Source organism: Eriocheir sinensis, chromosome 40 (genome assembly GCF_024679095.1).
Source record: "Eriocheir sinensis breed Jianghai 21 chromosome 40, ASM2467909v1, whole genome shotgun sequence".
Classification (NCBI taxonomy): Eukaryota; Metazoa; Arthropoda; class Malacostraca; order Decapoda; family Varunidae; genus Eriocheir; species Eriocheir sinensis.
The window spans coordinates 13,407,639-13,428,280 of record NC_066548.1 but is presented as its reverse complement, the minus strand read 5'-3'; the positions used below and the strand labels follow the sequence as shown (position 1 = coordinate 13,428,280).

The 20,642-nt window shown below is 45.0% G+C and overlaps 1 protein-coding gene and 1 long non-coding RNA gene across 11 annotated transcripts in view; one reads left to right on the top strand and one right to left on the bottom strand.

Moving 5' to 3' along the window:
- LOC127009381 (uncharacterized) overlaps positions 1–2,684 on the bottom strand; it is a 7,814-nt gene extending 5,130 nt beyond the window's left edge. The window contains exon 1 of the long non-coding RNA XR_007761904.1: positions 1,775–2,684. This is a non-coding gene — a long non-coding RNA (uncharacterized LOC127009381). The remainder of the gene's footprint in view (positions 1–1,774) is intronic.
- The window catches only part of LOC127009380 (pleckstrin homology-like domain family B member 1), a 145,875-nt gene that overhangs the window by 102,718 nt on the left and 22,515 nt on the right, over positions 1–20,642 (top strand). For all 10 annotated transcript variants that reach the window (XM_050882416.1, XM_050882415.1, XM_050882410.1 and 7 more), the window contains one exon: positions 8,635–8,707. In XM_050882416.1, the coding sequence (XP_050738373.1) occupies positions 8,635–8,707 (73 nt within the window). The remainder of the gene's footprint in view (positions 1–8,634; positions 8,708–20,642) is intronic.

Genomic DNA, 20,642 nt, shown 5'->3' with positions numbered 1-20,642 from the left:
AATGGGTAAATCAGAGTTCAATGAGTTGATGTGGACGGGTTATGATCATGCTGAATGATGATTTTCTGAGAGTTTATGACTCCAATATGGACTCAATATGAACTCTAATAATGAAACCACTGGCAAGGTGGATTGTAAGGATTGAAGAATAGAATACATGAAGGAAAGAAGTGGGAGGGGATGTGGTGAATGTTGTTAAATGCAAATGTTTAAGCTTGGAGAACTGGGGACTCTTATCCTACTTAAGTTAGGGGGTGGTGTTGGAGAGAACAAATCATCAGATCCAAAGCCTGTTAGAATGAAATTATATTATGCTGTTCAGTGCTGATGTCATTCCAGTCCGTCCATGAATTTTGTCATATATTTCAATCACCTCTCATTAGCTATGTCACATCTAAAATTAATCAAGGCAATAAATTATATTTTGATATATATATTTCGTCTATGACAAGAAGGAAGTTTAACCCCCAACAAGCTGGTAGCGCCTGTCTGATTCCCTGAGTTATGGGCACTGAAGCATATTATTTCGTTTATAATCGTACATGCATTTAAAAGTAATATTATCTTGCACCGAGCATCAAGAGCTGCAATAACTCTTGGAAAACTGCTAGTATTAAGTTTTTACTACTTTGTTTTTATCACACAGTTTCTTCAACCATAATGCACATATAAATACATTTAATATTGCATGAATAAATTAAAGAAGCACTTAATTTGAAATGAATATATTATTTCTTTGTGCAATGAGTATTTAGTAAAGGGACTGAGTGTCACTTTATTGTGTAAAGTAGGCTTACAAATTTAATGTATTGCAATATTAATTCAACAATTTCAGAAGCAAAGATATAGCACAACTGGAACCTTGCAATGCAATTTGTCACAAAGCATGATTTGTAAGTTATAAAATAGCAAATTATGCCTTGAAGTGTCAGGCTCACTTCAGAGGTTTTATAAACAAACATGAAGGATTCACCTGTCAAAGAAAACAAAATATTATATGGTGTGTTTACTTGAAATATTGATAGTCTATGAGAGAATAGATGTGTGCAGCGAATTAATAAGCTGTGTTGCGAAGGTTACGGGGGTTCCTGGGGGGGGGGTGCAGTGAGTCAACCTCCCACACCTTGCTGCCCATGCTTTACTGCCTTTGAATGCTTGAGTTTATCATCATGAAGTTTCCCTTCGTGTAGTTTATGAGGCAGATTTCCTTGTGGTGTGGTGGTGACAGGTATAAGAGCTTGTGGGAGTGCCAGACAGTGACCACCAACTCCTGAATTAATAATAAAGCAATTATTTGCCATAACAACGAAACAATATCACCAAATACCAGTACTGTTTTGTGGTATAAGATACAACTAATATAAAACTGTGCCCAGAGGTACAGAAAGAAGATTCACCAAATAAGAGCTTTCTAGCGAAGGAAATCTTTATTTAAGGTGCGTGTAAAACCGTGTTTGCCTGGCACCTCTTGCACACTATATCACGTGAGTCACCCATTTGTGTCTCGCCCTGGAATGTGAGCAGGAGATTGCCCATAATCACAAATCTCTCATGTGTGTTAAAAGGAGTTCCCAAAGCCTTATCACAGACAGGGAGCGCTGCTTGTAAACCCGGTACTTTATTGGCAGTGAATGACCTCCCACTATGTGCCATGAAGGGTATAGTTGCCCGTGAAATATTGTCCTGTCACCACCATTGCGGGAGGTATGTGATTCCTGCCATTGATGGGAAGAGTAATGGGCGGACACACCCATTCACCTAACGCGTCACTCACCGCCCTCTAGACCACCTGACGGCTGCCGGGGCAGCCTACAGGAAGGGCTTAGGGGTGGCACTTGGGCTTAAGGATGGATTAGTTGGCTTTGCAGAGCTAGTTTTTTCTTAAGATAGAGGAGCTGCGGCGCCAGTGACTGCGTCCTTGGCATTAAAAATAAAATACCGAAATAACATCATGATTTTTTGTAAACATATTGAATCTACTACCACGTTGCATAATCTGCTAAATGTTGTGCTTGTTACAAATAATCTTTTTGCGGTCTTAAGATTAGAATGGTCACAAAATAATATAGGCAGAGAGAGAGAGAGAGAGAGAGATGGGCAGGGGTAGGGTGGTGCTGGTGACACAAGATGAAGGGGGCACTATGATAAAAATACTTGTGTTGTGTACTGAGCCAGACATAGGGTTGGCACAGGCATGGCTCGGTGTTCTGCGGCCAGCTGTCCACTGTGGTGCTTGGGAGGGAGTGGCGGCCCGGCGAGGCGGTGTTGGTGGTGGGTGTGGACAGGTGTGCGGCAAGGCAGGTGTCGGGAGCTATTCATGATCACAACAGGTGTCAAGGAGTAACTTCAAGTCGTAAAAAAACAGGGTTCACAGACCTAGTACGGTGGAAGTGGAAATGTGTCGGTATGTTGGTTCTCAATGGCTCTGTTGGGGTTCTTCTTTTCCTTGTTCGTCTTTTTTTCTTCCTATCCTTTTTCTTTTTCTTCTTTTACTTAAACTATCCATCAATCAATCAATCAATCAATCTTCTATTCCTTTTTTTCTTCTTTTTCTTATCCTTCTTTTTCTACTCTTCTTCTTCCTCTTCTTCTTTTTCTTATAGTTATTATTAATTGTTTTTCTTCTTCCTTTTTTCTTCTATTTCTTCTCTTTCGTATCCTTTTCTACTTCCTCTTCTTGTTTTTCTTTTTCCTCTCCTTCACACCCTTCTTTCACTTCTTCTTCTTCTTTATCCTTCTTTTTCTACTCTTCTCCTTCCTCTTCTTCTTTTTCTTATAGTTATTGTTAATTGTTTTCCTTATCTTCTCTTTCTTATCCTTTTCTACTTTCTCTTTTTGTTTTTCTTTTTCCTCTTCTTCATACCCTTCTTCTTCTTCTTCTTCTTCTACTACTTCTACTTTCTCTTCCCCTTCAGTGTTTTTGGGGCTGGTTACAGTGTGGAGTGGTGCCATAACAGGTGCCGAGATGGATGTGTGGGCCCTCGCCTCCAACACTCTTAGTTACCGTAACGCTCCCTTGACACTCACCACTCACTCTTAAGTACCACGATGTTTTTTTCTCTCCCTTTCTCTTCTTCTTTTAACATACTTCCCATTTTCGTTCGGTGTAAACCAAGATGCTGCCGCCCCTTGCATTTTTCTTGGCTGTGGGGTCGTGCTTCGTCCTTGCTGGTATTTTGGTTTGCTTGGTGACTTAAAACTGGGTCATGTTGTGTGTTAGTGATGATAATAAGGATAATAATAATAATTTGTTTTCTTTTGATTGTTGTTTTGCTTCTTACTCTATTTTTTTCTTCGTTTTCTTCTGCTATTCATCTTCATTTTCCATTTTCATCATCATCATCTTATTCTCATTCTTCATTTTATTACTGCTGTTTCTACTACTACTACTACTACTACTACTACTACTGGTACTACTACTACTACTACTACTACTGCTACTACTACTACTACTACTACCACCACCACCATCATCAATATCATCATTATCACCATCATTATCATTCTATCTGAGGTCATCTGGTGTTCAGTAATCGAAAGTTAAGGCAAGAACGCGTTTTGCAGATAAAAATATTTGTACATAATCGTACGTACACAAACACAACACGGTGTCTATAACTTCCGTTCAAATTCTATTCTCCCGACCCAATAGTGTTCGATACTTTTTTGGGCGACTGTACACTTGCAGATCCGCCGCTAATCTCGGGGTGAATGCCGAAATATATCACCCTATTTTATTTACTTTTCTTCTTTTTCCTAGTGTTAGCACAATGCGTAAGAGAGACACGTGTTTCTGTAACCCCAACATGTCGAGATGAGAAGAAAATTAAGTTTATGTTTGTGAGTGTTGGATCGCTTCACTCGCACCTAAAAAGTGAAAAAAATAAGAGAGAAAATGTTGACGTTTCTGTGTGTGTGTGTGTGTGTGTGTGTGTGTGTGTGTGTGTGTGTGTGAAACGGAAATACTCCCAACACCTCGCTGCTTATAATTTAACAGTTTTCCCTTCCCCTTCTTCTCCTTCTGTTCCCCATCTATCGCTAACCTCCTTCCCTTCCCCTTCTTTCCCCTCTGTTCCCCTTTTATCGCTAACCTCCTTCCCTTCCCCTTCTTTCCCCTCTGTTCCCCTTTTATCGCTAACCTCCTTCCCTTCCCCTTCTTTCCCCTCTGTTCTCCTTCTATCGCAGGGCCCAGAAACCCCTCGACTGTCATCCTTTTCCTCTCCTTAACCTCCTTGTCCCTCCCCATAACTCTTCTTTCCACCTCATTTTCTCCCCTCCTCTTTTATCTCCCTCTTCCTTGTTCCTCCCCATAACTTCTTTCCACTTCATTTTCCCTCTTCCTTCTTTAACTTTCTCTTCTTTGTCCCTTCCCATAACTCTTCACCGCTTTTTCCTCCCTCTCCTCCTTTATCTTCCTTTACCTTGTTTCTCCCCATATCTTCTTTTCATCTCATTTTCCTCCCTTCTCCTCTATCTTCCCCTTTCTTGTTCCTCTTCGTAACTTCTTCTCATCTCATTATCTTTCTCCTCCTTTATCTCCCTTCCCCTTAACCTTGTTCCTTCCCTTAACTCTTCATCTCATTTTCCTCCCTCCTTCTTTCTTCCCCTCCATGTCCTTACCCATAACCTCTCCTCTTTCCCTTTGTTTCCTTACCTTCATTTCCTTTCCCGTACCTCCTTCTCCCTCTCTATCCCCCACCCCCTTCCCCTCTCTGTAATCTCACCGTCCCCTATCTACCTTATTTTCCGCCATTAACCTCAATTTTCCCTTATTTTCCATCTTCGTCACCTCTCCTCCATATCTCCTTCCTATTCTTCCCCTCCTATACCTCTCCTTTCCCAGCCCTTTTCTCTCCTTTTCCCGCCCCATAACTCCTTAATTTCCTCTCCTTTCATTCTTCTCCCTCGTTTCCCCTTTTTTTTTCATAGCGGGCTTTTTTTCATAATTGTTTTCCTTTTTTTACGCCCTTGCACTGTCTCCTCTGCTGTAAAAAAAAAAAAAAAAAACTTTCTCCCCATCCATTCTTCTCATGTCCCGAATCCTCTTCCTCCCCTATTCCCTTTCTTTCCTTTCTCATTTTCACCCCAGTAATCTTATTTCTCTCAGTCTTTCCTTTCCCTGATTTTCTCCCCATCTTTCCTCCTCATTTCCCCTTTTTTCTTCTCCTTATCTTCCCTACTCCCCACCTTTCCCTTCTCATTTTCACCCCACTCCACTCCTTTCTCTCATTCTTCCCTCCTTTCCCCTTCATTTTCTCCCCATCTTTTCTCATTTTCGTGTTTCTTTTCCTGCCCTATTCCCCTTCTTTCCCTTCACATTTTCATATAACCCTATACTCCTTTTCTTTTTCTCGTTCCTTCCCCTTCTCTTCCTTCCCTCTTCCTTCCGACTTGCACGTTGGGCCAACAAATGGCAAATGAAATTTAACGTTGAGAAATGTAAAGTGTTGCACATCGGAAAAAATAAAAATTGCGTTCGGTACGTAATGAATGGCCAACAACTTTCTAAGTAAAAAAAGAAAAATCACTTCATCACTATATCAAGCGATTTAAAGCCCGGTCATCAGCATTCAGTTAAAAAAGCAAACAAATTGGTTGGCTTTCATCGGACAGTTTAATATAAAATAATAATAAAAAAAATATTATTAAACTGTATAATCTGTTTGTTCAAAAGTTGGAACGGGTCCAACGAAGAGTAACAAAGATGATTCCAGTTGAGAAAAATTGTCATAACAAAAAAAGGCTTAAAGAAGTAAATTTCATAAGCCTATCAAAACGAAGAAAAGCGAGAATGCGAAGGTTGCGAAAAAATGTTCAAATTCAGTGAGTATTAATGCGAAGATTACTACACAATTACGATCAAAAATAGAAAGAGAGAAGAAACGAATTGAAGATTGAAGATAAAGAGAGATCGCACGAAGCTAAAAACACTTCTTCTTCAATCAATTTGATTTGTTTATGGAACTCTCTACCACCTGTACGATGTGATTGATAGTACAACAGTTAAGAAGGCCAGATTAGATTAGACAGTGTTTTGAGATCAACCAACATAGCTGATGTACTCATTAATATTGTCGTAATAACGACTTGTTCTCGAATACGCGTGTCCTTGTGGTTATTTTCCATGCTGCATGGTTCTTTTTTTTTCCCTGCCAGCTTTTTGGAGAGGGATGGGGGGTGTGGAGAGCCTTCGCCTTGCTTGTTTCATTCCTTCTTTTTCTAGATTAGATAGTTAGTGTGTTGTGTCGACACTGTTCCTTCGTTTTCACCTTAGCCTATTCCCTTCCTTTTCACTCACCTTTCCCGTCCCTCTTTGCTTCCTTCGTTAGTTCTCCCCCAGCGCTCCCTGTTTAGCGATCACCCCGCGCGAGAAGCTGCCCCGTAACCCCCCCTCTTCCCCCTGCTGGCTTACCCCTCGTTGGTCTAATAATAAGCGAGAGGAATGTCGTGCTATTGTTTATCCCACGTGATTATAAGGGAGGTGGGGGGATAATGTTCGTGATGACGGACGAGAAGGTGGTGAATGATGATGATGATGATAATGATAAGGAGGAGGAGGAGGAGGAGGAATACATAGGAAGAACAGGCACCAGAAGACCTGGCGATGTATGGCGAGGGTGTCGTCTACTTCCGCTACAACTAGTAATCTACGTGTGGTAGGACAGGATAGAATAGATGAAGGCTTCTCCCCGCCCACCTCTCCCTCCGGCAACGTGCCGGCAGGAAATAGTTAGAACACCATGTGCCTTTAAGGAAGAAAGAGACATGGAAATTTTACAGTAAAGAGAGAAATAAGAGGAAATTACTGCCCTTAACTTACGCTACTGGTGACCTAAGCTGTGGGGGAAATTATTAATTCAAAGTCTTCAGGTTGGAGACGTGCTGCAGTGTGCCTGAAACATACGAAAAGGGTCAGTATAATCCTATATCCCTGAAGTACTTATCTACTTAAGACTTGAAGCTATCGATACTCTGTGAGCTAACTACTGACGGCGGGAGTCTATTCCAGTGATCGACGACTCTATTATTGAAATAACTTCTGTGCGCCAATGTGTTACATTTGTTTCCCTTTAACTCCATACTGTTGCTGCGTGTTATTGTGTTGGGGTCTCTCTGAAATAGACTATCTGGGCTAATGTTTTCAAATCTATTAAGGATTTTGATCACTTCGATTAAGTCCCCTCTTACCCTTCGATTCTTTAAGGAAAACATATAAAAACGCTTCAAACGCTCGTCATACGGCAAGTTACGGAACGCTGGAATTTGTTTGGTTGCTCGTCGCTGTATCCTTTCTAGCAAAACTTGATCTTCGATATAATTCGGTGACCAGAACTGGACGGCGTATTCTAGGTGTGGTCTTACAAATGCTGAATATAACCTCTTCATAAGTTCGGGTGATTTATAATCAGTTTCTTGAGATTAATCCTAACATCAAATTGGCTTTTTTATTCTCCGCTGTACATTGATCGCTCATTTTAAGAGTGTTACTGATAATGACACCAATATCTTTTTTCTTGTTTTACTTCACTGAGCTCATGTCCTTGAATCTGATATTTAAAGTTAGGGTTCTTTTCACCTATGTGCATTATTTTACATTTATCTACGTTGAAACACATTTGCCACTTGTCGCTCCAGTCGGTAAGTCTTATGAAATCTGATTGAATATTCTCGCAATTTTTACTGTTCGTTACTGTACCTCCTAATTTGGTGTCGTCGGCGAATTTGGCTACATTTGATAAGATATCAGTCTCTAAATCGTTCACGTAAATTGTGAATAGTGTTGCCCCAGGACCGATCCTTGGGGCACGCCACTGGTTACGGGTTGCCAATCGGATGCTTCACCATTGAGAACTACCCGCTGTTGTCTATCTGTGAGCCAGTCATGAATCCACGCGCACAGATGGTCACTTATATCGTGGGAACGCAGTTTTGAAATAACCCTAACGTGGGGAACTTTATCAAACTTTTCTGAAAGTCTAGGTAAATTACGTCATATGGGGCTCGGGCGTCCCAGCTTGAATAAACGTCATTGAAGAAAGTTAATAAATTGATAAGACAAGATCGGTTACTACGAAATCCGTGCTGATTATCAGGAGGAAAAGGAAAAGGAAGAGGAGGAGGAGGAGGAGGAAGAAGAAGAGGAAGAGAAAGAAGAGGAGGAGGAGGAGGAGGAAGAAGAAGAGGAAGAGAAAGAAGAGGAGGAGGAGGAGGAGGAAGAAGAAGAGGAAGAGAAAGAAGAGGAGGAGGAGGAGCGTAGTGTATATTATGGAGTCAATCAAATTAGGCTGAAATAAGAGTGTGTGTGTGTGTGTGTGTGTGTGTGTGTGTGTGTGTGTGTAGTATGCCATGACTTACAGAACACAAGTACAAGCACACAAACAAATACACGCAAGCAAACAAATAACTTCCCTGTCTCATTGTCACTCTCCGTATACAACAAACGCAAACTCAAGAACACAAACATACACAAACATTAGCTCACAAACAAAAACAAAAACAAAAAAACGTCTCCTTGTTCCTCTCCGTCAGCCAAGCAACAAACAAACCAAAAAACACAAACCACAAACACGAAACGAAAAAATAAATAAGTAAATAAATAAAAACTAACCACACTTCTCTCTCCCTCCTCGTCAGCATGTGCAGTGATGACCTCCTGGAGAAGCGGAGCAGCGGAGAGAGTGTGGCCCGCGACCTTTCCCAAGTCAAGGTAGGTCACTGCTCTCTGCTTGCCTTGGGAGGGGGATAGTAGCAGTAGTAGTAGTAGTAGTAGTAGTGGTGGTGGTAGGGGTTATAGAAGTTGTAGTAGTAGCAGTAGTAGTAGTATATGAAGGAGTAGTAGTAGTAGTAGTAGTAGTAGTAGTATATGAAGGAGAAGTAGTAGTAGTAGTAGTAGTATATGAAGGAGAAGTAGTAGTAGTAGTAGTAGTATATGAAGGAGAAGTAGTAGTAGTAGTAGTTGAAGTGGTAGTATAAGTGATATATGAAGGCGTAATAGCAGTAGTCGTAGTAGTAGTAGTAGTAGTAGTAGTAGTAGTAGTAGCTGTTGTTTTTGTTCTTGTTGCGTTGAGAGGCGTGACCATGAAGCGCTGTCCACAAGGTTGGCGGGTCATGAATTCATGTTCTGTTACGTGTTCATCCCAAAGTAACCTATTCTGCGCGCTCCTTATGTGGGTGTGGGGGGGAGGGGGGGGATGGAGAGGAGGAGGAGTGGGAGTAGGAGATTAAATACACAGTGCATCAACGCCAAGCATAATACTAAAAACTCTCTCTCTCTCTCTCTCTCTCTCTCTCTCTCTCTCTCTCTCTCACACACACACACACACACACACACACACACACACACACACACACGTCTCTTCTTCTTCACGGCCCAAACCGAGACGAACACACGACAGGATACATAATGAGGGTTTGTTTGCTTGCCTGTTTGTGTGTTTTGTTGTTTCCTGACTTTTTACTATTAAGGTTCGAACCCCTTTCTATGTCGTCCATATCTCCCTCTTTTTTATCATATTTCTCCTTTCTTTGCTTCCCTCTCCACTCCCCTCCTTGCTCCCTCCCTCGTCTTTTTCTGCTTCCCTCTATCTCCCTCCCTTGCCTCCTCCTTCGGCTCTGTTTCCCTCGCCCCTCCTCTCCCTCCCTTGCTTCCTCCTTCGCCTTTCTGCGTCCCTCTCCCTCCCTCCCTTACTCCCTCCTTCGTCTTTTTCTGCTTCCCTCTACCTCCCTCCCTTGCCTCCTCCTTCGTCTCTCTGTTTCCCTCTCCCTCCCTTGCTTCCTCCGCCTTTCTGCTTCCCTCTCCCTCCCTCCCTTGCACTTTCCTTCGTATTTCTTTGCTTTCCTTTCCCCTTGCTCCCTCCCTCGTCTTTTTCTGCTTCCCTCTATCTCCCTCCCTTGCCCTGGGACTCATCCTCTTTATCATATATATCAATGACCTAGAATCAGGACTGAAATCCACAATATCGAAATTTGCAGATGACACCAAGGTGGGTGGAGAGGCCCTCACAAAGACCGACTGCGAAATCATTCAGAAAGACCTCAATCACATTATCGAATGGTCGGAAAAATGGCAAATGCCTTTTAATGTTGACAAATGCAAAGTCATGCACATTGGGTCCCAAAATAGTAACCACACATACATCATGAATGGGAGACCCGCAGGCGATGCAGGAGGAAAAGGATCTTGGAGTCACTATCAGCAGTGACCTGAAACACGCGAATCACTGTAAAAAAGCATACAACAAAGCCAACACTATGCTCGGGTTCATAGCGAGGAACTTCGAGTGTAAAACACCAGACGTGATGCTATCCTTGTATAATTCCATGGTAAGACCGCACCTCGAGTATGCAGTGCAGTTCTGGTCTCCTAATTACAGAAAGGACATTGCTTTACTGGAAAGGATTCAACGACGCGCCACAAAGATGATTCCAACCTTAAGGGCTCAACCTTACGAGGAACGACTCAAGCGACTCAATCTCTTTACATTGGAGAAAACACGCCTACGAGGGGATATGATTCAAGTCTTCAAGTATCTGAAAAAGTTCAGTAACGTCGATTACTCCAAATTCTTTGAACTGCAAACCAACTCAAGAACCAGAAATAACGGTTTACCCATTCAGTCGAGTCGATGTAACACAAACATTGGAAGGAGTTTCTTTTCAAACCGAGTCATCCGCCACTGGAACAATCTTCCCTCAGAAGTAGTAAATGCGAATACCATCAACTCCTTCAAATATAGAATCGACCGTCATTTCGCTGCGTCGGGAGTAAACTGAATAACGAGGGGCTTTCATCTGCTCCTCAATATCGAGGTGCTTTCATCTGCTCATCAAGCCTGAAGTGGCGGTCGAGCAGATTAAATCACCCAAGCGGGCGACCTCGTAATGAGCCAATAGGCTTTCTGTTGCCTGCATTTCCATGTTTCCATGTTTCCTTCATCTCTGTTTCCCTCCCCCCTCCTTCCCTCCCCCCTCCTCTCCCTCCCCCCCTTGCTCTTTCCTTCGTCTTTCTCTGCTTTCCTCTCCCCTTGCTCCCTCCCTCGTCTTTTTCTGCTTCCCTCTATCTCCCTCCCTTGTCTCCTCCTTCATTTCCGTTTCCCTCTCCCGTCCCTCCCTCTCCCCTCCTCTCCCTCCCTTGCTCTTTCCTTCTTCTTTCTCTGCTTCCCTCTCCCCTTGCTCCCTCCATCTTTCTTTCCCCCCCTCTCCCTCCCTCCGTGCCCCCTCCCTCGCCACAACTGGCTTCCCCTATCCCCCATCTTCTGACAGCCAAGCCACACATCTGCCGCACGTAACTCTTCTTCAGCATTTTTCCCTGTGTTGCGTCATAGTTTCCTGGCTCGACTCTCCGCGGGGATTACGGACTAGGGGTTAGATACGGGATAAATGACTGATTGAGGCTTGTTATTGCGTTTTCTCTTTGACTTATTCTGCCGGAAAAAAGGGCAATAACGGAAGAAGTGGGGAAAAATGAGAATGGGAGTTAGCTAAGAGATATATTTTTTTTTTCACAACAAAGGAGACAACTCAAGGGTACAAAAAAAGGAAACAATAATAAAAAAGCCCGCTACTCGCTGCTCCTAAAGCCCGCTACTCGCTGCTCCTAAATTGGGAGGCTTGTCGTTTGTTTTTTCTCCGGGGCTTATTCTGACTGATTGATCGATTGATTGATAGTTTATTGTTGCAAGTAAACAACAAAGGAGAAGGGAGGAGCATGCCATCCCAACCCCCAGGCAGGACAGAGTGTGATTATACAACTTAGGATACATATGGAAGTAGCAACAGGAAACTAAAAAGATACAGTGGTAGTGTGGAAATAAGAAGGTCCATAGCGGTAGAAAATAGGAAAAATAATGGACTAGGGGTTAGTAAAGGGATGACTGACTGAGGCTTGTCGCTTGCTTTAATTCTCTGGGACATGATCTGCGGAAAAGGTCTTAAACGGCAGAAAAATGGAAAAATAACAGACTTAGGGGCTATTACACTGAGCAAATTTTCCATCGATCTTCAGTCAAACCATGATTTCCGATGGCGTGGTTCTTTTATTTCCGTGGTTTTCTGACGTGTCCACGATCTTCCAAAGCTACGGTAGATTTCACTGGAGGACGACGGTATTACTCACCATCATCATCATCAGCAATAACAAGAAACAAATGAGAACCACGCTAGCAGAAATCGTGGTTTGACTGAAGATCCACGGAAAATTTGCCCAGTGTAATAGCCGCTTTAGTGTTAGTTAAGGGATAATTGACTGAGGTTTGTCATTTGCGTATTCTCAGGGACTTATTCTGTCGATATAAAAGAAGTTCATTGCGGCAGAAAATGGTAAAAAAATACACGGGCAAAAGAAAAAAGGTCCTAGTTTATTGCCTGCACGTTTAGCATTACCCCGCGGCTGTCATTATCCTGATTTTCTTAAACGCAACAAACATCAGACTCATATTTTAACATTCTCGACACGCATGGCGGCGAGCAGCATCAGCAGGCCCTCAGGCGGGGGTGGAGTTTGCTCTTTATATCGCGTCGACTAATACATTCGTGTAGCTACGCCATATACGCTCCGTTCCGTGTACTACTTTCTCTGCTCTCATGTGCGCGCGCGTGGGTGAGACTGAGGCACTGAACAAAGCCGTGACACACACACACACATGAAAGAGGGCAGGCAATATGATGTAGCAAGACTTAACATGGCAGCGCTGAAAATTCCTGATCCAGACTCGCAGGATTGATGATGGGCAGCGTCCTAGCTCAGGGCCGATGAGGTGCTGGTGCTGGAGAGAGTGAGGCACCCACTCTCCAAGGCTACACCACCCTTGCCCCCTCCCCTCCCCTGCGTCCATTCTTCCTTCCTCTCACCACAGAATTATTTAATGGAAACGATCGAAAAGACAAAAGTTCCCACGTGGCGTGTATAGGCGCAGCAAAACGCCGTGTATGAACCCTGCTGACCTTTAGTTATATCTATTCATTACCTCCTCGACCCCCGCGGTGCTCGTGTGTGTGTGTGTGTGTGTGTGTGTCAGCTGTTCGTGGGAGTGAGGTCGCTGTTGGGGTCGTGGTGATCCTCTTCTTAGTCGGTCTGAGCGAGTGGTGCCGCGTGGAATAAAGAGCTCGGAAGTGTGATCTCCGAGTGTGTACCCCGAGAGGGTGCCGTGGAGACACACAGATAACGCGCGGCCGTTATCAGCACTTGTCGACGGTGACGTAGTGAGGTTATTTGTCTGCCGTGTACTTGGCCCACCTCACGTCTCCCTCCTCGTCAATCTTGGGCTCCATCTGGTGCGCTGTAGGTTCAAGTGTGTGACCGTGTGTGCTTTGCAAGACGCCCTGTGCCTCCCCCCGCCTGCAGGGTGCCTAGGAACGGTGGCGGCAGCTTTTTTTGCCGTGCTTGCATACGTCCTTACGTCAGTGTCTACCTGCAGCCCCCTGTCGACTCACGGCATTACTAATTTGAGAAGCTTAAGGTGAGCTCTCTTGATGCAATATGATTTTAAATACTCTAGAACTGGAAATGTTTGCCGTCTTATAATTTAAATTCCCCTTTTAAATGTTTTCCGCAACGAATAGAAAAAAATATCATTATCGTTTTGTTTTTTATCGTTTCGAATGAGCGACACAAACATTTTTTATTGCAATAATAATATCCTCGCACTTTGCAGCAAAGGTCATCATAGATTTGAAACTGCAAAGTTTTATGAAGAGGTGGATTCTATTTTAGTGGTCAGAAGATACTGGAGAAACAGTGAGAAGTAAAGAAGTGAAAACAAGAATTACAGGACCTTTTACGATTCCGTGTGCCATGTGCTGGGACTCCCGTCAAGGAGCTAAGGCTACCAAGAGCACACACACCGCATTTTGCTCCGTTCCCCGTCTATCAAGCCCTCTCCTCCCACGGCTTCAATGGGCACAGTGTTAAGAAGGCATTTGTTTTTCAACTTCTACATAACAGAACGTCTTCGAATGTGGATGGGTCGGGAGACGTAACGGTGGAGGGTTTAGGAATGTTGCAGAGGCTTGTTCTTCTAGGGTGATCGTGATGAGTGGCGCAACTGTTATTTAGCAGCGATCTTCTCAGCACCTTCCTGTGCCGCCCTTGGCCTCACACGCGCTGCTTGCCAGCTAGGTCATGGCAGACCAAGCAACGTGCGGTGTGCTTGCTGCCACCCACCTCCTCCCTCTCTCTTTTCTCTCTCGTCTCGTGGGTCTGCCTCGTTTGCCTTCAAATGGCTTTTTTTTTTCTGTAATACTTCCCCGCTTTGATGTATGATAGTCCGGTGCGTGTCTCCCTCTACTGCGTTGGTTCGGTGGGTCACCTCGGTTGTCTTTCATGCATCTGAAACTTGTTCATCTGCTTTTATAAATATTGTGCTTCACTTATTTTCAAGTCCACCGATGAGTCCTTGTTTTCCTCTCACTCCCCCAATACGCCTCTGACACCCCCTCCCCCCAGCGGAGTAGTCAAAGGTCATTGTTACGACGGGTGAAAGTATCGGAATAGGCGTCGCAACACCCACATAGCGCGGGCGCGCACCAGCCCCCTCCCCTTCTTCCTGGGCACCATTCCGCTAGCATTAGTTGGTTGTCGGCCGGAAACACCGATAGGAGACCCAGGTAAATGGCGGATCTGTTTCGTTTCCTGGTGTGTGTGTGTGTGTGTGTGTGTGTGTGTGTGTGTTCCGTAATGTACCCCCGGCACACTCCCCTGCTGATGTGTTCCTTCGTCAGTCTCCCTCGCCGTTATTGTTCGGTCCATATTCTTCAACGTATCGGACTCCCATTACGATTATTTTCCAAGGCGACTGAGAAGATTAATTGGGTTTTCATGGGGGATTTTTCCGCTCATGGTGTTGAGGCCGTGTAAAACTATCACTGTGATTACAAAATAGTCCATGAAAACCCCAGCAACTTCTACGAGAGGCTTTTTACAAACATGCGAACTTAGATGACGTTTAAAAATACAGTATAGCCTTTTCACTGGGGCAGCAAGAGGCGTGGGCACTTGGAGCGGGGGTGCGTATCAGTTTCCGTGGAGGGAGGTATATCGCGGTGCGTGCAAGTGCTAATCTAGTGTTGTCGCATAGCTCCGGCGCGCGTGTTTTTGCCATGATGTTTATCTTGCCTATAGCGCGCAGTGGTGTTCGCTTCTCACCCGGGGCAAGGAACGAGGTGTGGCGGGGTAAGTAACTGTCTCAGAATCACGTCTCCGAAATATTTTAAGAGGGAGGTAAATATTAGGGAGAAAGGAGTTATCGCTCATTGACCTTCCCCCTCCGCACCATATACTGGGTTTAACGATGGTAGCGGACCCCATCGGCTTAGGGATATTGCACACTTAGCCTTGAAGAGTAATAAACAAAGGGTCGCTCGGGACATTGCTGTACCATCTTCGTGCCCTCGCCCAGACTCTGCCAATACCAGCAACCCCGCACCGCCGCCCGCTGCCGCCAGGTATGAAATGTCACCGAACACCGATATAATTTTTAATTGGACCTTCCTCCGCTTTTTACTCCACTGTCGAAACTGAGACTCGAAGGTAAAGTTAACTCATGATTTGATTTTTATTTTCGCTAATTAGAAGACGTTTTTCTGATTAATTTTTCGCTAACTAGAAGGCGTTTCGCTGATTCATTTTTCGCTAACTAGAAGACATTTCGCTGACTCCTTTTTCTCCACTGTCGCAACTGAGCCTCCGATGGTAAAGTTCACGTGGATTTGCTCTTTATATTCGCCAACTAGGAAACGTTTCGCTAATTCATTTAAGAGCTTGTGGGGGCTCGTATAGAAGGAAGGTATGGCCAGATGGAGTGCCTTCGATCATCTACTGAATCGTCGATGGTAGTTAACGTACGGTTTGCTTCATATATTCCCTCATTAAAAGACGCTTCGCTGATTCCTTCAAGAGTTTATGGCGGCTCGTGTGGAAGGAATGTATGGTATGGATGGAGTGTCTTCGATCATCTACTAAATCGTCGATGGTAGTTAACGTACGGTTTGCTTCATATATTCCCTCATTAAAAGACGCTTCGCTGATTCCTTCAAGAGTTTATGGCGGCTCGTGTGGAAGGAATGTATGGTATGGATGGAGTGTCTTTAATCATCTAGCCGCAACTGATCCTTTGTTTATAGTAAATTTAACGGGCGATTTGCTTTGTATATTCCCCATCAAGAAGACGTTTTGCTGATTCCTTTAAGAGCTCGTGGCTGCTCGTGATGAAGGAAGGGATGGCCAGATGGAGTGTCCTCGATCGTTTAGCAGCAACTGAGTCTTCGGTAGTATAGCGTTGATTTGCAAGTCACCTAATGTATTCACAAGTCAAAGGACGTCTCACCGATTCATTTAAGTTTTCAGGATGACTCGTGCAGGAGAGAGGGATGGGGAGGTGGAAGGGCGTGAGTCGTAGGGTTTGAGTGCTGGGAAAGGGATACGAGTCACTGCTTCCGACCCCCTAAGGCTAAGTGTAGTGAAAATGAGGTGTGCAGGAGTAAGAATATCAGAAAAATGCTTACTAGTCATACCACTCTCTCTCTCTCTCTCTCTCTCTCTCTCTCTCTCTCTCTCTCTCTCTCTCTCTCTCTCTCTCTCTCTCTCTCATGGCATTCGTTCCCCGTTAGTTTCCTTCATGGCGTGCCTGTCCCTTCCCACGTCTGTTATCGAATCTTATCAGCTTGTCGGTTCAACTGACGGGAAAGATAGGCGACAAGAGATGGAGGGTGAGGTAAAGGAGAATAATATTGTAAAAACGACATGCCGCATCTGACGTGTGTGTGTGTGTGTGTGTGTGTGTGTGTGTGTCTGTGTGTGCAAGGAGTCACACCTGTTATCCATCCTCCCCTCCTCCCTCCTCTCCCATTCCCCCTTTCTGTATTTTCCTTTCCTTTCCTCAGTTTCCCTCTTTCTTTCTTTTTTCTTTCGTTTTTCCTTTGTTTATTTTTTACTTTCTCTCTCTCTCTCTCTCTCTCTCTCTCTCTCTCTCTCTCTCTCTCTCTCTCTCTCTCTCATTCTCCTTTCATGTCCTTTCATCCAACACACACACACACACACACACACACACACACACACACACCAGCTACACGCACGCACGGATGCACGCACTCCTACACACACATTCGCTTCAAATCTCGTAAAAAATAAAAAAAAAATCTGCCTCCTCGCCATATATATATAGATTTACCGTGAATGTAGGTTAGGCTGATGGAGAGGTGGTGGTGGTGGTGGTGGTGGAGGTGATGTTGGGGGTGTCGGATGTACCACCACCATCACCATCACCATCACCGCCACTACTACTCCCACATTGAGTCACTTCCGCCCTTACTCACCTCGTCTCGTGCTCAGGCTTGGAAGGGGGCGGATAAAGGGGAGGGGGTGACTGGCAGGGTGCGGAAGGAGAGTTGACGCAGGGAAATAGGAGTAGTGCGCCGGGGTGGAAGGGGTCGAGGAGGGGGAAGAAGGGGAGGAAGGGGCATACAAATTTAAGACTGCCAGTAAGCGACAACTCACAGATCTAGAACAATTAAAAAAAACATAACACCAAGCAACTATACAAGACTTACCCCCCCCCTTGCGCCCCTCCCTCCCACCTCTTCCCCCCCCCTCCCCTTCACCCCGCTGTACACCTTTCTGACACATCCACTTCCTCTTCTTTATTTACCCGAGATACCAAAAAATAAAAATAAAAAAATTAGGGCTGGGATCATTGGCCATGCTTGAGAGCCCTGCCGTTGTGATGGTGGTGGTGAGGGTGATGGTGGCTGTGGTGGTGGTGGGGAGGGAGGGGATGGTGGTGGTGGTTGTGGTGGTGAGGGTGTAGTGGTTATGGTGGTGGTGAGGGTAATGGTGGTGGTGGTAGTGGGGAGGGAGGGGATGGTGGTGGTGGTTGTGGTGGTGAGGGTGTAGTGGTTATGGTGGTGGTGAGGGTAATGGTGGTGGTGGTAGTGGGGAGGGAGGGGATGGTGGTGGTGGTTGTGGTGGTGAGGGTGTAGTGGTTGTGGTGGTGGTGAGGGTGATGGTGGTGATGGTAGTGGGGAGGGAGGGGATGGTGGTGGTGGTGGTGAGGGTGAAGGAGGTGGTGGTAGTAGGGAGAGAGGGGATGATGGTGGGGGTGAGGGTGGCGATGGTGGTGAAGGTGAAGGTGGTGGTGGTGGTGGTGATAATGATGGTTGCGTTAATGATGGTGATGGTGGTCCACGTAAGCAGTATTTTGGCACTAGCGATGGGCCCCTGACCTTGTGTGTTTGTGTGTGTGTGTGTGTTTGTGTGTGTGTGTGTGTTTGTGTGTGTGTGTGTGTGTGTGTGTGTGCAGTGAAGCGAGGCGAGATCTGTCACGGGCGTGCGACTCAAGGGTTGTGTCCCCCGTGCCCGTCCTCGCCACCTAAGTCAGGCGTTGGGGGAGGCGGGGGGATCGAGGGGCATCCGGCGCACTGGGGGACGGGGGACCACACACACAGGCTGGCACAGAGGGAGGGCAGAACGCAGCCGTGAGAGGAGAGAGGAGAGTAAGGGTGGGAGGAAGAGAAGAGGAAGGGGAGGGCAAGGGTGGAAGAGTGAGACAGAGGGAGAGATAAGGGAACACAAAGGAAGAACAAACAACAACAGACCTGCTGGTCCTTGCGAGGCTGTTTATGACAGGCTACACTAACTATCTAATCAAAGTTGAAAGATGAAGGACAGTAAAGGCGAAGGCTCCTCCCACCCCCCATCCCTTCAGCCAAAGCTGGCAGGAAAGGAAAAAAAACATGCATCATGGAAAAACTGCATGGAAATTATGTAGGAAAGAGGAAAGAACTTCCATTACTGCTACCACTAACCGGGCGATAAAAGCGGACAAGGACACCAGGATTCGAAGAACTTAACGTTATTACGACAATGAGTAATATCTTAGTTGCTGGTTGGATTCAAAATACTTGTCTAATCTATTCTTGAAGGCCGTAACTGTTGTATTATCAACGACATCACAGGGTAGAGAGTTCCAAACATTAACAACTCGATTGAAGAAGAAGTGTTTAGCTTCGTGCGACGAGAATCTTTTACCACTTATCTTCAAATTGTGATTTCTTCTTGTTCTATTTGATCGATCAGTTGTAAAGTAATCTTCCGCATTAATATCACTGAATCCTTTAAACATTTTAAACACTTCCATTAGATCGCCTCGCATTCTTCGTTTTGATAGGCTGTATAAATTTACTTCTTTAAGCCTTTGTTCATATGATAAATTTCTCAACCTAGGGATCATCTTTGTTACTCTTCGTTGAACCCGTTCCAACTTTTCTATGTCTTTGGGAGAAGGAGGAAGAAGAAGAAGAAGAAGAAGAAGAAGAAGAAGAAGAAGAAAGGGAGGGCAAGGGTGCATGGAAGAGTGAGAGGGCGAGATAGGAGGAGAAAGAACAAGAACAAGAAGAGAGGAAGAGTGCAAGGATGAAAGGAAGAGAGAGAGGGAGAGAGAGGGTAACGGGTAGGGGTGAGAGGAAGGGAGCGAGGGAAAGAGGGAGGGGAAACATCTGAGGAAGGGAGTCGCACCGCTTTTAGCTGAAAGAAGAAGTTTAGAGGCGGCAGTGTTGCTTTTTTCCTTCTTTACGGCGAATCTGAGCGGAAAGGAGGGTGGATGACGCTTGGGCTTGGGAGGGAGGTTGTGAGGCGAGGTTATATTCCGGTAAATATTGGTGCATTGGTGTGTTGAGAGAGAGAGAGAGAGAGAGAGAGAGAGAGAGAGAGAGAGAGAGAGAGAGAGAGAGAGAGAGACTTGTTGAAAAGATAACAAACATAGGTAGCATGGTAGTAAATTTATGTCTCCGGGGAAAAAAATTACGTTTTTTTTTTAAATAGTTTTAATCCACCGGGCAAGCTGAAGGTCACAGATGTGTTCCTTTACCACCACCAACAAAAACACCACCACCGCTAACAACAACAACAACAACAACAACATCGCCATTACTGCCGTCACCACACTACGACCAACGCCAACAACAAGGACGCTGTCGGAAGTGATAATCGTAGGAAGGCGATGACTGATAGAATGGCGCCGTGCATATGTCAGGCTGTCATTCATCGCGGCCCTCCGGCACTGTTGACTTGGGGCCCCGCGGAGGATGGGGTAGGAAGGCCGGCAGAGGCAGAGGGCGAGCGAGGGCTACAGTGTTTCAAGGGAAGTGCTGCGTGTGCCTGCCTGCCTGCATTCGTGTGTTCAATTTTTCCTTTATTATTTTTTATTATTATTATTACAAGAGACGAATCAGGAAGAGAGAGATGAGTGCAGACACTAAACGCTATCTGTTCAGCAGCCCCCAAACACTTGAGACGCTGAGAAAGAGAAAATAAAAGTGAAAGCAATGATAGAAGTTGAAAGAGAACGAGATGATAGAGATTCTAGAAGTGGATGGTCAAAGTGCTACAAATACCATTTAATACACAAATAAACGAACAAAAAATAAGTAAAAAGTTAAATATGAGCATAATATACGTAACAGCTTAGAAGAAACACACACACACACACACACACACACACACACACACGTTAACATACCTAGACGCACACACGAATGTATCCACTCTTTTACTAACTGACTCATTGTGTGTGTGTGTGTGTGTGTGTGTGTGTGTGTGTGTGTCAGGGAAGGTTTTTGCCCGGTGCCTGAGGGCCGCGTCTGACACTCGT